Source organism: Gadus morhua, chromosome 2 (assembly GCF_902167405.1).
Source record: "Gadus morhua chromosome 2, gadMor3.0, whole genome shotgun sequence".
NCBI lineage: Eukaryota > Metazoa > Chordata > Actinopteri > Gadiformes > Gadidae > Gadus > Gadus morhua.
This window is the reverse complement of record NC_044049.1, coordinates 18,838,458-18,850,783: the sequence shown is the minus strand read 5'-3', so window position 1 is coordinate 18,850,783 and position 12,326 is coordinate 18,838,458. Positions and strand designations below refer to the sequence as shown.

Below are 12,326 nucleotides of genomic sequence, written 5' to 3'. Positions count from 1 at the left end.
CAAGTTTAGGCGGGCAGATTTTTCAGCTAGCTCTGTTACCGCGTACTCCAGAATATGCAGCGCGCATTTCAAGGAGGAGGATTACCACTCAGGGGATGCCAAGATGGTCTCACTTGGTTTAAAGAGTAAGAGGACGGCGAAGTTAATTCCTACCGCCGTGCCGTCTGTGCATGCAAACCACTCTGCCTGCCCTGTCCCGAGGTCGAGAGACACCGTCTGCCGCAAGCGAGAGATTGCCACGGTAAGCATCATGCTATAGCTGCTAATTACAAGCTGCGCGTTAGCTAGCTCTGTGTATTTTGCATACCGTGTTCCCTTTGACACAGCCTCATCTACAAGCATGATCAGTCTGACATTAGAAGAGCATATTTCGTGATTCACGAATATGAGCCAAAACAAAATTGCCCTGAAGTAAATGTCCATATCGTCATGAAAGCTTCATGGCTAGTGTTTGGATCAGTGATCGTCAACATCAAGCGGCTTTCACAACAGTGTGTTTGCGTTTTGTGTTAGTGCTAGACTGCTACGGTTCTCTTTCACATATACTGTATTTGACCGTGACCTTTTATATACTTATATATACTATACTTTATACTAATATACTTTTTTATATTTGTTTTCGCAAGATGTTGACAGACGCCTCACAGCAGGAGACCGTGGCCAGTGTAGACACTGTGGAGAGTGTCGATACTGGGGATCAGCCCTTGCCCTCCTCCACTTCTGACGCTGGGACACAATGTTTTTTGAAGCCCCCCCGATGGTCTCACGGTAAATCTTTGGTATTTTAAGGGGAAGATATTATGTCTAAAACATTGCAAGTAGGACATTTCCATACACATTGATGAAATGAATACATAGCCTACACCAAAACATAGCCGCCGATTTGCCATGATTGTCATATGTTTGGGTATGTTTACTGCCTCTGCCACAGCTGTGCAGGTTAACCTGAAGCCCAAGATGGTTAGCGTGGGCACACAGACTTCAATCAGCCCACAAACCTCCACTCCCCTCGCTAGTCCTGAACAGACAGTTGTTGACGACGACGATGATGATAATGCCACTGTCATCAGTAACTTGTCGTGGGTGCCCGAAGAGCCGATGGATGAGGAGGAATTGTTTGATGAGGAGCCACCTTACACGTGTGACCCCCACCACAAGTGAGATAATCTAAAACCAACATAGACCATATTGAATGCTCAATGCTTTGTTAGTTTGAATGACACCGCCCCCCTCCCCCTCATTTTTTGTTGTTGTAGTTGCATTGACAAATTCATTGTTTGCCAAGAGGAGCTGATGGGCCTTTTTGCCATCTGTCCGGCCTGTTGTGAGAGGTCGGATAGTAGCATCGTGCAGCAGGAAGGAACTTTTGTTAAGATCAAGCAGGTACAGTTTTGTTTATGCAGTTTTGTTTACATGGCCATCTGATTAGAAAATCTGAATATCTAATTACAATCTGATAGCTCTGACTGTCTTGCCAGTTAATTTACAATGTATGTACCAGGCTGGCTTAAGTCTGCTGGTTTGTGATGCCATCATATTTGAGTGTTATACTGTATTGGTCATGTGTGTTTCATTGAAAATATGAAACCTTTGACCAGTAATGTACAGTACTTACTCTATATTGAATCCTGATATACTGTTGATTACGGTACAATGTTTTATTTTATTTTATTACATATCTAGGTCTGTGCATCATGTGGCTACCACCGTTTCTGGCAAAACCAGCCAATGCTCCACAGGAACATGCCAACCTGCAACCTCCTGTTAAGTGGGGCCATTCATTTTACTGGATGTTTGGCCACACAGACACTAAGAATGTTGACCCTGTTTGGCCTGCAGTGCATCAGTGCCAGCAGTTTCTTTCGCCATCAGCGCCGCTACACCATCCCTGTAATCGTTCAGGCCTGGCAGAATGATCAAGCCAAGAATTTTAGTGACCTACGGGCAATAGATGGCGGGCTAGTTCTTGCTGGTGACTGCAGGTAAACCAGTGTGAGAGCTAGACCAGTTCCACGTTTTGATTTTGTTATTTGTTATCATGTAGGGTGGCTTTAGTTGGCATTTGCAGTTGACATGGTGGATTGTCTTTACAGACCATGGTTTTAAAAACTTGAAACATAAATTGTAATTAATTCCAGGTCAGATTCTCCTGGGCACTGCGCAAAGTATGGGTCATACTCTCTGATAGAGGACAGAGTGAACAAGGTGGTGGATGTTCAGCTTGTTCAGGTAAACCTGATGTTATTAGACAAAGAAATGAACTCTGCAATTTGGTAAAAGGATTGTATCTTAATATAACATCTTTCCACTACAACCATGCATAGAGCTTTATTGTGTATTGCCTAACTAGAGTAGTGTATCATAATGCCTGGTCCAGCAACGCTTCGGTTCATTAACGCCTCCTTCAACACCACCAGCATTCTACATTTACACTGTTATGTCATGTTGCAGAGCTCAGAGGTCCCCAACAGCTCATGGTGTGAGCTTGAAGGCCTCAAGCGCAGTGTTGGCCTGCTGAGGGGAAACAACCTGCATTTGGCAACGCTGATCACGGACCGACATCGCCAGGTATTTACAATAAAAATGCAGTATAGAATGTAAATATCTGAATTGCACTGAAGCTGGATGTTTGTGGTTTTTTTCTCCTTAGGTTGCCAAATGGGTGAGAGAGGAGCTGATCCCTGAAGGGACACAGCATTATTTTGACGTGTGGCACATTGCCAAAAGTATGTGAGTCATTCTATAATTAGGGGTACATGTCATGTCCATGGGTTGTATTTATAAATTGTACAAAATATTTTCCTTTAATAATACTAATCAATAATATATTTTATATTGGGGCAGAGTTATTTTTCATTTCACTTAAAAATTTCAACCAGTTCCGTATTATTTTTTTCAGAAAATGCATATTCTATACTAGAAGTCGCTGTTTTTGTGCTGTCCTAACTGCTGAATGTCAGGTGTTGCTTTAAGAAAAAACAATAAACTGCGTTTTTGAGAATTATTTTCATCATTATTTGTTGGAAATAATCATTATAATATGATGAAGGTGTTTGAAAAACAATTCTAATTATTAATAAACATTAAATTATCCACTTTATGCGTGTCCGAGAAATTTCGGTCAACCGTGTTACCCACTGACAAAACCCCTATAATTCAGCAGTGGTTGAATTCACAAGTCACATGTCCAACACCACGTGATGTCATTTCCTGCAGTGGTGGTAAATTTGAAAACAGTTGGGTAAGTTTTTCCTTCTCCTCTTCAATATTTCATCAATAATTTGGGTTTTACATTGAGTGTGTTAGTGGCTTGTCAACTGTGTTATCAACATTTTCTTGTTCACTTGCATTGCACATTATTTTTTACTAATATTAACTGAAAGTGTATAAAAACACGAGTTGATCAAGGTCATATGGTGACAGGTTCAAGGTTGCCAGTTAGCACAAGGCCCCAAAATGGCCGAAATGTCAACCGTGTTACCTGTCAACTGTGTTACCCATCAAGTGTAACACAGTTGACAGGGAGTAACACGGTTGACAATGTTGCCAGGTTTCATTGTGATAGTTTATGCTTATAGTGTTTTGTTTTTTAATAATGAATACATACTGAATAACTGGTAGATTAACTAACCATTAATAGTGTTAACTAAGTATTAACTAACTGTTTTAGGAAGATGAGTCGCTTATCTGCTGCTGAGAAGCAGCGCCAGTACAGGGCCCGGCGTAATGCTGATCCTGAGAAAAGGGCTGCATATTTACAGAAGCACAGGGAGACATGGCAAGAGAACAAGCAGCGAGGAAAGGTGAAGGCAGTGAAAGATTTAAGCGAGAGGGAGAAGAGAAGGAAACGAGCATATTGGAGAAAAGCCCAACGTCAGACTAGAGAGAGAAAGAAAGTGATAGAGAGCCAGTTGACTCCACCCCAGAGTCCTGAAGTTAATCCACAGCCTCAGATGTCAAGGTAGAGATTTTTTTTATAGAAAATAGGTTTATCAATAAATTATGAAATGATGTTGAAAAAACTAGAGTAGCGGCTTGTCATCGTTTTTCTGTTCGATGCATATGAAGTTTAGAACTCATGATCTATAAACTAATGCTTTGTTTATCATTTTAGACAGAGAAGTGCTGGAAGGAAGAAAGTCAAGAGAAGGGAGTCAAACTTATACAGAGAAATCCAGGCTCTTAAGGAATCACTCAATAAACAGAAAAGAAAAACTGAAAAATACAGGAAAAGACTAACAAGACTACACCAAAATTCAGAGTCACCCAGATCAAAAACCCGCCGCCTCTTACGAAGGGTTCCTGTGTCTCGAGAGGTGCACAAAACTTTAGTTTTCCACCATGCCCTAGTGGACAACATCAGCAAAAAGTATGCTTCTACCAAACACAAAAAAACTAGGCAGGTAATCGCAAACCTTGTGACAGGAAGGATATTAAAGTTAAAAGTTAAAAAAAAGAGTTCAGGAAACTCTAGCGATATCGAGAAAACGGCTGAACAACAGTGAGATTTCCATCTCCCACAAGTTCAAGTACAGATCTTTATGCTACAGACTACGTAACAAAGTTCTGTCCTTCTTCACCACAGATGAAAACAGTTGCCTCACAGCTGGAAAATCCCAAACTGTAACAAGAAGGAAGATAAAGAAACAGAAAAGGTTCTTAAACGATACAATGAGGAACCTACATAGAAGATTCCTCCTTGAGAGCCCTGACAGCAGGATCTCCTTTTCCTTGTTTTGCCGTATGCGGCCCTTCTGGGTGGTCCAGCCATCGATTGCAGACCGAGAGACCTGCCTTTGCAAGTTGCATGAAAATCTCGGTTTTCTGGTAGAGAAGCTGCATTTTCTCAGAGTCATTGGGAGCACTGACTTGGAGGAAATGGCAGAGTCAATTTGTTGCGACTCAAAATCAAAGGACTGCATGTACAATGCATGTCCTAACTGCAAAGATAGAGAATTTCCAATTGCTAGTGAGAGGGATTTGGAATCAACTGTGTATTGCACACAGTGGATGACGGAGGCAGTTCTTAGGGAGAAAAAGAACAAAGAAGGAGTAAAGGAAAAAGTGTCACTCAGAATGACTGTCAAAAAGAGGATGGAGATGACGTTGCAGAACCTGCTGGAGCTCTTCAAAAAACAACTAACTCACTTCAAAAGACACTTGTTCAACATTAAAAGTCAATTCAGCTTCCACAGAGAACTTAAGAAGAGCATGACACATCAGGAATGTTTAATTCATGTGGATCTTTCGGAAAATTATGTTTGCAAGTATTCTTCTGAGATCCAAGCAGTGCACTTTGCCTCAAACCAGCAGCAGGCAACACTCCACACTGGAGTGCTACATGTTGGTGGAGTGGAAGAGAATGTTTGCTTTGCCACAATCACCTCATCAAAAGAGAAAGGTCCTGCAGCCATATGGACTCACATGTCACCAATACTGGACCTGGTCAAGGCGTCGTACCCTAATGTCAACACGGTGCATTTCTTCAGTGATGGGCCGTGTACACAGTATAGGCAGAAGGGCAATTTCTATCTATTTTGTACAAAGCTGCACCAGTGTGGGTTCCAATCAGGAACCTGGAACTTCTTTGAGGCGAGCCACGGCAAGGGTGCTCCAGATGGAGTTGGAGGCCTCCTCAAAAGGACAGCTGACAGGCTTGTCAGCCATGGAAAAGACATCCCAAATGCTGAGCTGTTCTTCAATGCACTTGTGGATGCAAAGTTAGCGATTAAGCTGTTCTATATAAGTGAGGACAATGTCGCTGAAGCTGTCAAGAACATGCCAGAGGGTCTTCCAGTGGTGCCTTCAACTATGCAAATTCACCAAGTGGTAACGGTAGGAGAGAGAAAAATTACCTATCGAGATGTGAGCTGCATTTGCTCAGCAAGACAGACCCTGGATTGTCAATGTCATCCCACCAAAACATTTGCCTTTGAGGCAACGACACCCACACAGGAGCATACAAACACCCAGAAACAGCCAGAGTTTGCTTGGCAAGACGCAGATAAGATTGGCAAGTGGTGTTGCCTAAACTACGACCATGAGATCTATCCTGGAATAATCCAAGAGATTTCTGAAACACACGTGGAGGTGAAATGTATGCATAGGGTAGGCGTAAACCGCTTCTTCTGGCCAGCCAGAGAAGATGTCTTGTGGTATTTGCATTCGGATATCATTACAATGATTCCTCCTCCAACTGCGGTCACCTCACGTCATGTCGAGATCGACAAGGAAACATGGGGCAAGATCTCAGACATGTGAATCAAATAAAACAGAAAAGAAGAGAAAGACAAAGATGAAATGCAGTGTAAGATGAGTTCAAAAGCAAAGTTTTGTAAATAAGAATAATTAGAATAAACACAAGGATTAAATGAAATACCAGGGTGAGTTGGAAAGGAAAGTTTTTTGTTGAGAATAACTTTTAACTGTGTTTAAATTGTTAAAATGAGCTTATTTCTATTGTTCCATGTGTGTGTTAATATTGACAGAAGGGAGAAAGGGAGTAAAATGTTCATGTCTGCTTTGTTTAAGCGAAACATATGTTTAATGGTTATATTAATATATTATTAATGGTTTTAATGTTAAAATTTTTGTATTTTATGTTCATTTGTGTCTGTTTATTTAAATGAAATTGAACTCATCAGCTTAATTACATAATATAATTAAATTTGTCATCAAAATAAAACGTTTTATCCAACAGAAAGTTTCTCTTTTCTCCTATCCTGTCAACCGTGTTACTGCAGTCAACTGTGTTACTTGGTCCGTCAACTGTGTTACATGTGGTTTTTATGTCATAATTCTGGTAAATGTTGGCTGGGGTGTAAAAGATTTGATGTGGGATACTTTTAGAGAGGGTTCTCTTACATAAGGATGTTGTATACCTCTTAATTTCGTCTAATATGGATAAATGTTGAAAGAATGGTCATATTTGATAGTAGCCTCCCACAGAATCTTCATTATCTAGCTCAATAATCATATTTTCAAATCAGTTAGACAGACAACCTCGAACCCCCTGGTGAATAGACTCAAAAACTTTCATACAAATGTGTTATCAAATGTGTAGTGGTTCATTAATGTATTCTATGACACATGTTTTTGTCCGTAACACAGTTGACAAAGTAACGAATGAAATGGTTACTTTCTATTAAATATTCAAAAAATAATTACAGATTAAGCTTGGCAATTAATATATTAAACACATTAAAGGGGTATATTATTGAAACAACTAGATTATTTATCAAAATGGCACACTGATTTTTTCACTTTTGGGTTGATATGAAATGTACCCCTAATTATAGAATGACTCATGTATCCATTGTTGGAACCTTGAAGCAGTTTTTGTTAGTGCATATCAATTAATACCATTTGTTCTAAAACAGGTCTGGGGAAGGCATTGGATGCAGCATCCAAAGAGTTTGACCAACTACAGTTGTGGAGGCCAGCTATAGTGAATCACCTCTATTGGACTGCAGCCTCAACCCCAGATGGCAACCCAGCGGTCATGGAGGCCAAATGGAGAAGTTTAGTGAACCACATCCAGGACATCCATGACCATGACACCCCTGCCTTCTCCAGTTGTGCCCATGGCCCTCTAGACGAAGATCAGCGCAACAAAGAGTGGCTGGACCCAGGTACAGTACTGGTATTATGCACGCTATACATAGTTTTGTTTTAGTTGCTGTCTTTGAGTAATTGTCTGGATGCTTTGACATGTGACCTTTGTGATGAAATTATTTTTTCATTCCCTGGCAATCTCATAACATTCTGTTTACTGTTTATGTTTGCTATAATTCATATGCAGGACAATTTCATGTGCTTCCATTTCAAAAAGGAATTCTGTCTGTCCATCTTCCTGTCTATTTGTACGTTTTCCGTCTGTGTGTCTGTCTGCCTCCCTGCCTACCTGTCTTGGTCTTTTCAGGCTCATTGGCAGCAGTCAAGTTGGAGAACATAATGATGAGGGCTGCCTTGCTGAAAGATGTTCGTCAGCTGTCTCCACAGCACCAGACCTTCTCCCTTGAGGCTTACCACTCCCTCATCTTGCACTTCGCGCCCAAGCACACAGGGTTTTCATACCTTGGGATGTATAGCAGGTCAGTGCTATCCAATGGAATAACACTGCCAATTATTATGCCTTTTATAGTAATAATAGTACCTATTAACGTGCCTATTGTAGTATTTTGTCATACACCAAGTTTCAAAGGTTTTCTCAAATGTGTTATTTTGTAGGCTTCTCTTAGCGGCGCTGCATTATAATCACAATGCCAATCGCGAGACAGCACGGAGAAGTGACGGGACAGAGAAGTACTGCGTGCGGTATCCGCGCTTCAGAAAAGGTGCCCATGTGGTGCGTCCCATCAAAGAGGCAGCCTCATACGGTAAGCAGTGTCAGGCAGTTCTATCATATTTTGAGATGGCGCACGAGTGATCAGTGACAATGATCTTTATAAAGTAATGTTATTATTATTATGTCTGCAGGTTATGCAACATCATTAATGAAGGCCCTTCGGGAGAGCTACGCCAATTCACCCGCGGTTCTTCGAGAGGTTGGCGCCAATCTGTCCTCCGATGCACCCGCCCCCATCGCCAAATCCTTCGAACAGATTCCTAAGGAGGAGGCCATCAGCCTCTACCTAGCCCGGCAGTCACGCTTCAAGAAAACCTAATTTCACATTATTATTTTTTTCCACGGACAAGTCCAATGATTTAGTTGTTATTTGCATGAAATTTCTTTGTATGTAATTCAAAATAATTTGGTAATCATTTTACCTGTGCCTTGTCAACCTCTGTGTGCGGTGTTGTCTGGGCTCACTGTGTGTCTGCTTGATGTGCTTTTGCATGTATCACTGCATGTATCACTGCATGAAATAGTGTGTGTGTGTGTGTGTGTGTGTGAGAGAAAGAGAACCATCAACTGACCCTCGGGTATGACTACACTATTGCAGAATTAATTAGAATTAGAATTAAACATTGCGGGTCTAGCCCTTCATCAGTGTTCCTTGTATGTTTTGTGCCTAACCATTTTTGTATATAGATTTAATTCCAACCTGTGTCTTTGTTCAGTAAACATTACAAGCAATGCCAATCAACTTTTTTTTATCCAAAATGCATGTGTTCTGTGTACTTTATAACATTTTAAGGGCAATTGAATGATCACAACAGAATAAGCATAACTATTATTTTTATTCATTTTAATCCAAACAAGGCCATTGAAAGCCCTGATAGGTCTGGTCAGCATTCTGGAATTGCTGTCTGATGGTTGAAACCACACAAGAGGGTAGAGGCTTCCTTATACTCCTCCCTAAAACGCCATAAGCCCAGCGTATAGCTTGCCTGTACGCAGTGTACCGGTATTGCCTAGGGATAAGTAGGAAAGATTCTTAAGTTTAAAACTGTAAGTAGGTTGGAAACGTCATTTTAAGCCTGTTTCTTATGCATGTTTATTGTGTATGCAACACATCTCCTGTCACCTATAACTGTTGGTTCAAATGACTCAGTGTAAAAAGATTTGTAAAGTAAACATAAACCAGGGCTTGAAGAGGACCATGATCCTGCCTGAAGTGTGTGTATGCTATTTTTAGCACAAACGGATTCAGGCAGCATGCCTCAAATCCAGGATGCTGCGTTAGGCACGTTACATCTGCTGGCCGCGGGGTGAGCTCCTCGACCAGCGACCAAAACGCGCTCACCTCCCTACAACACAAGCTCTCCACCACAGTTTCCATGGGATGACACCGCCCACACAGACACCTGCCAAACACAGCGACACAGACACGCTTACTGCTCTCTCCCGGTAAGCGGTACCCTGACAGTTTCAATGACAATCAATCACGAGGAAAACGAGTTAGCACTATCAAAAATAATCACACTGAAGACATAACCAGCCTACTCGGCGTCGGCTACGTTTGCAAACAACATTTTCACCGGAGAAAGGTAAAAGCTTAGAATAAACACTAGGGGTTCACAGGTGGGACTGTCAAGCTAGCCCATATTTAGAATAAATAGAAGGCATAATATGCTTTCTATTTCGGGATCTTCTGACTAAGTTTAGGGTACTTATCTGAGCCAATGACATAATCACTGTCACTAGATATAAAGAAAACGTTGACTTTCATTCGATGCTATTCACTGACAGTAAAAGAAAATAAGTTATTGTATGCACTGCTGTTCATAGACTACTAGCTCCAGCGCTCCTTGCTGCGTTTCTAAATGGTAGCAACTCACCAGGACACTTCACCAACTCTCCACTCATTTATTTGTCTTTGACGGCCATCGGCTCTCGGGATTTCCTCATTTCCCCTCATACGCCTAACCGGTTCGAAATTATATGGCTGTGGGCCATCATAAATGTTGACAGTGGGTCTTGCTACCTCTTCCTCATCCCCGTCCGCCATAATGCTAGTTCTAATGCGTCTACCTTACGTGACGTCATCGCCAAATAGCGTAAAAAATAACCGTTACTAACCAAAAACTACAAAAACTGGACTTTAACACCATTTTGGAGACATTACTAACTTTATATACATATTTTGAGTGCTTTATGTACCCATTAATCAAAACTTCCGGTTAACCTGCACCATGGGCTTTAAAGAAGGCCACTCGCCTCTCTATTGTTAGTTAAATTGAAGTTATTTTCTTATTGTTCTTTCTTCCCCTTGCTCCCTCCCACCATAGACACCGGGCCATGTGTTGGAACCAGGATGTAAATTTAGTATACGTGTTTGTATATTTGAGGGTCTGGGTGCTGAAATACAGGGAGCCAGTCCCTAGTTGATATCGGCAAAACACGCAAATATTTGTGTAGGTTGTAATCAATGTTTTTTGATTCACCAACATTAATAGTTTAAACGATCTGTAAGTGTTTACATTTGTACTAAATTTATTCTTTCTCTTCAGGCCTTTGCAACCCAAGCAGTGATGGATGCCCGGCATTCATCATTTTACTTCTGTGCATTGATCTTAATATTCTCTCTCTCTCTCTCTTCAGGAAATAGCAGTATATGCAGTAACGAATGCCTAACACTCAGACATTATGTTTTTCAAGGTTGCTGGGCCCTTCTGTCTGTTTACATGCGTTTTGTGTATCAAAACAGGAATGCAATAGACACGGGTTGTGTCATGCACATTGATATTAGAGAACCAGGATGGTTCAAATAGACACAGGGTTCAACTGCTAAAATAATATGTTTAATTAATAAATGATGCACATGGTTTTAACCGGTGCACAAGGCGGGAGTTAGCTCAACTGCTGTAGTTCAATTACAATAACATTAGTTTCAACCGATAGCTTCTGAATTTTTCTTTTAGGTTCAGTTTTTGTTTTGTTTATAGAATATCACCATATATTTAATACCCAGATGTGCATAATTGTTGTAAGTTTGGATGACTCTTTATTCTACCTAGTTTAGACGGTTTTGATTGACCTAGCTCAAGATTCACCAGAGGCCTGTTTCAGGTAGCTGGTTTTGAGGCAACCCCGAGTTTGTTCGCTCTGAGTTAATGGAAACTCTGGGTTTTCCGTTTCAGGTAGCAGGTTCAGCGCAACCGAGAGTTAGTTGCTGCGGCAACATACGCCGTGGGTCTAACCTGCTCGGGAGGTGGTTAGACCTACTCTGAGTTTGTTGTCTATAAGGCTGACGGCAGCTCTCCGACAGAAGGAAGTGTTAGAAATGGCATGTCCTTTTCTACGAGAGCTTGCGGACGTAGAGGCTGCGATCCTCAGAGGGAATCTCCGTGAGGAACGATTATTAAGACGCCGGCTGGATATGCTTTCTTTTCCTGATAATATTCTTCACAAGCGCTATCGTTTTTCAGCGCAATCTATCATTTATTTAGACCACCTTCTCAGCCCCCATGTTAACTCTCAAACGCACCGGGGGCATGCTTTAAGTTTAAGTTTTTTCTTTAACGCAATTAACGCATTTGCAGAATGATCCGCCCCGTGCATCCCACCCGCTCTGTACTACAGTCACTTTAACGTTGTGGCTTTCCAATGATCAGAGTAGCTGACTAACCACGGACCTATAACTGCTGCAAGTCAAGAAACGCATATTAAGAATGCAAGGCAGAAAATACCCTGGTACTGCTTTTAACCAGATGCTTCTTCTCTACATGCACATGCTCAGCATAATCGTCTGCATTGTTCACTGGAGTAAAACCCTTTGAGTAAACTGTTCAACAAAATAACTTGTCCCACCACAGCCCGTGTTCTAAAGGTGCGGCCACACCAGACGCGTATCTCGCGTACTTCGCGTATGAAATCGCCATTTTCTCCATAGGGAACCATTGGTTTAGGCGCGTATTACGCGTATTACGCGTATTTCGCG

General features: G+C 41.4%; 1 protein-coding gene and 1 long non-coding RNA gene across 2 annotated transcripts; both read left to right on the top strand.

Moving 5' to 3' along the window:
• Nucleotides 1-1,078: 1,078 nt before the first annotated feature.
• Nucleotides 1,079-8,987, top strand: LOC115538133 (uncharacterized). The gene is made up of 10 exons (XM_030349862.1): nt 1,079-1,157; nt 1,257-1,383; nt 1,684-1,982; nt 2,139-2,229; nt 2,452-2,568; nt 2,651-2,726; nt 7,380-7,631; nt 7,922-8,093; nt 8,230-8,378; nt 8,479-8,987. The coding sequence occupies exons 1-10, from the start codon at nt 1,099-1,101 to the stop codon at nt 8,664-8,666; spliced, it is 1,530 nt and encodes a 509-aa protein (XP_030205722.1). The 5' UTR covers nt 1,079-1,098; the 3' UTR covers nt 8,667-8,987.
• On the top strand, nt 3,140-4,438 carry LOC115538149 (uncharacterized). The gene is made up of 2 exons (XR_003975118.1): nt 3,140-3,961; nt 4,115-4,438. It is a non-coding gene; the product is annotated as an uncharacterized LOC115538149 (long non-coding RNA).
• Nucleotides 8,988-12,326: the final 3,339 nt, after the last annotated feature.

Coding starts and splice junctions, on each gene's coding strand:
- LOC115538133 (XM_030349862.1), top strand. CDS start 1,099: ATGGATGAGGAGGAATTGTTTGATGAGGAGCCACCTTACACGTGTGAC. Junction 1,384..1,683: donor CTTTTGTTAAGATCAAGCAG/GTACAGTTTTGT, acceptor TTACATATCTAG/GTCTGTGCATCATGTGGCTA. Junction 2,569..2,650: donor TCACGGACCGACATCGCCAG/GTATTTACAATA, acceptor TTTTCTCCTTAG/GTTGCCAAATGGGTGAGAGA.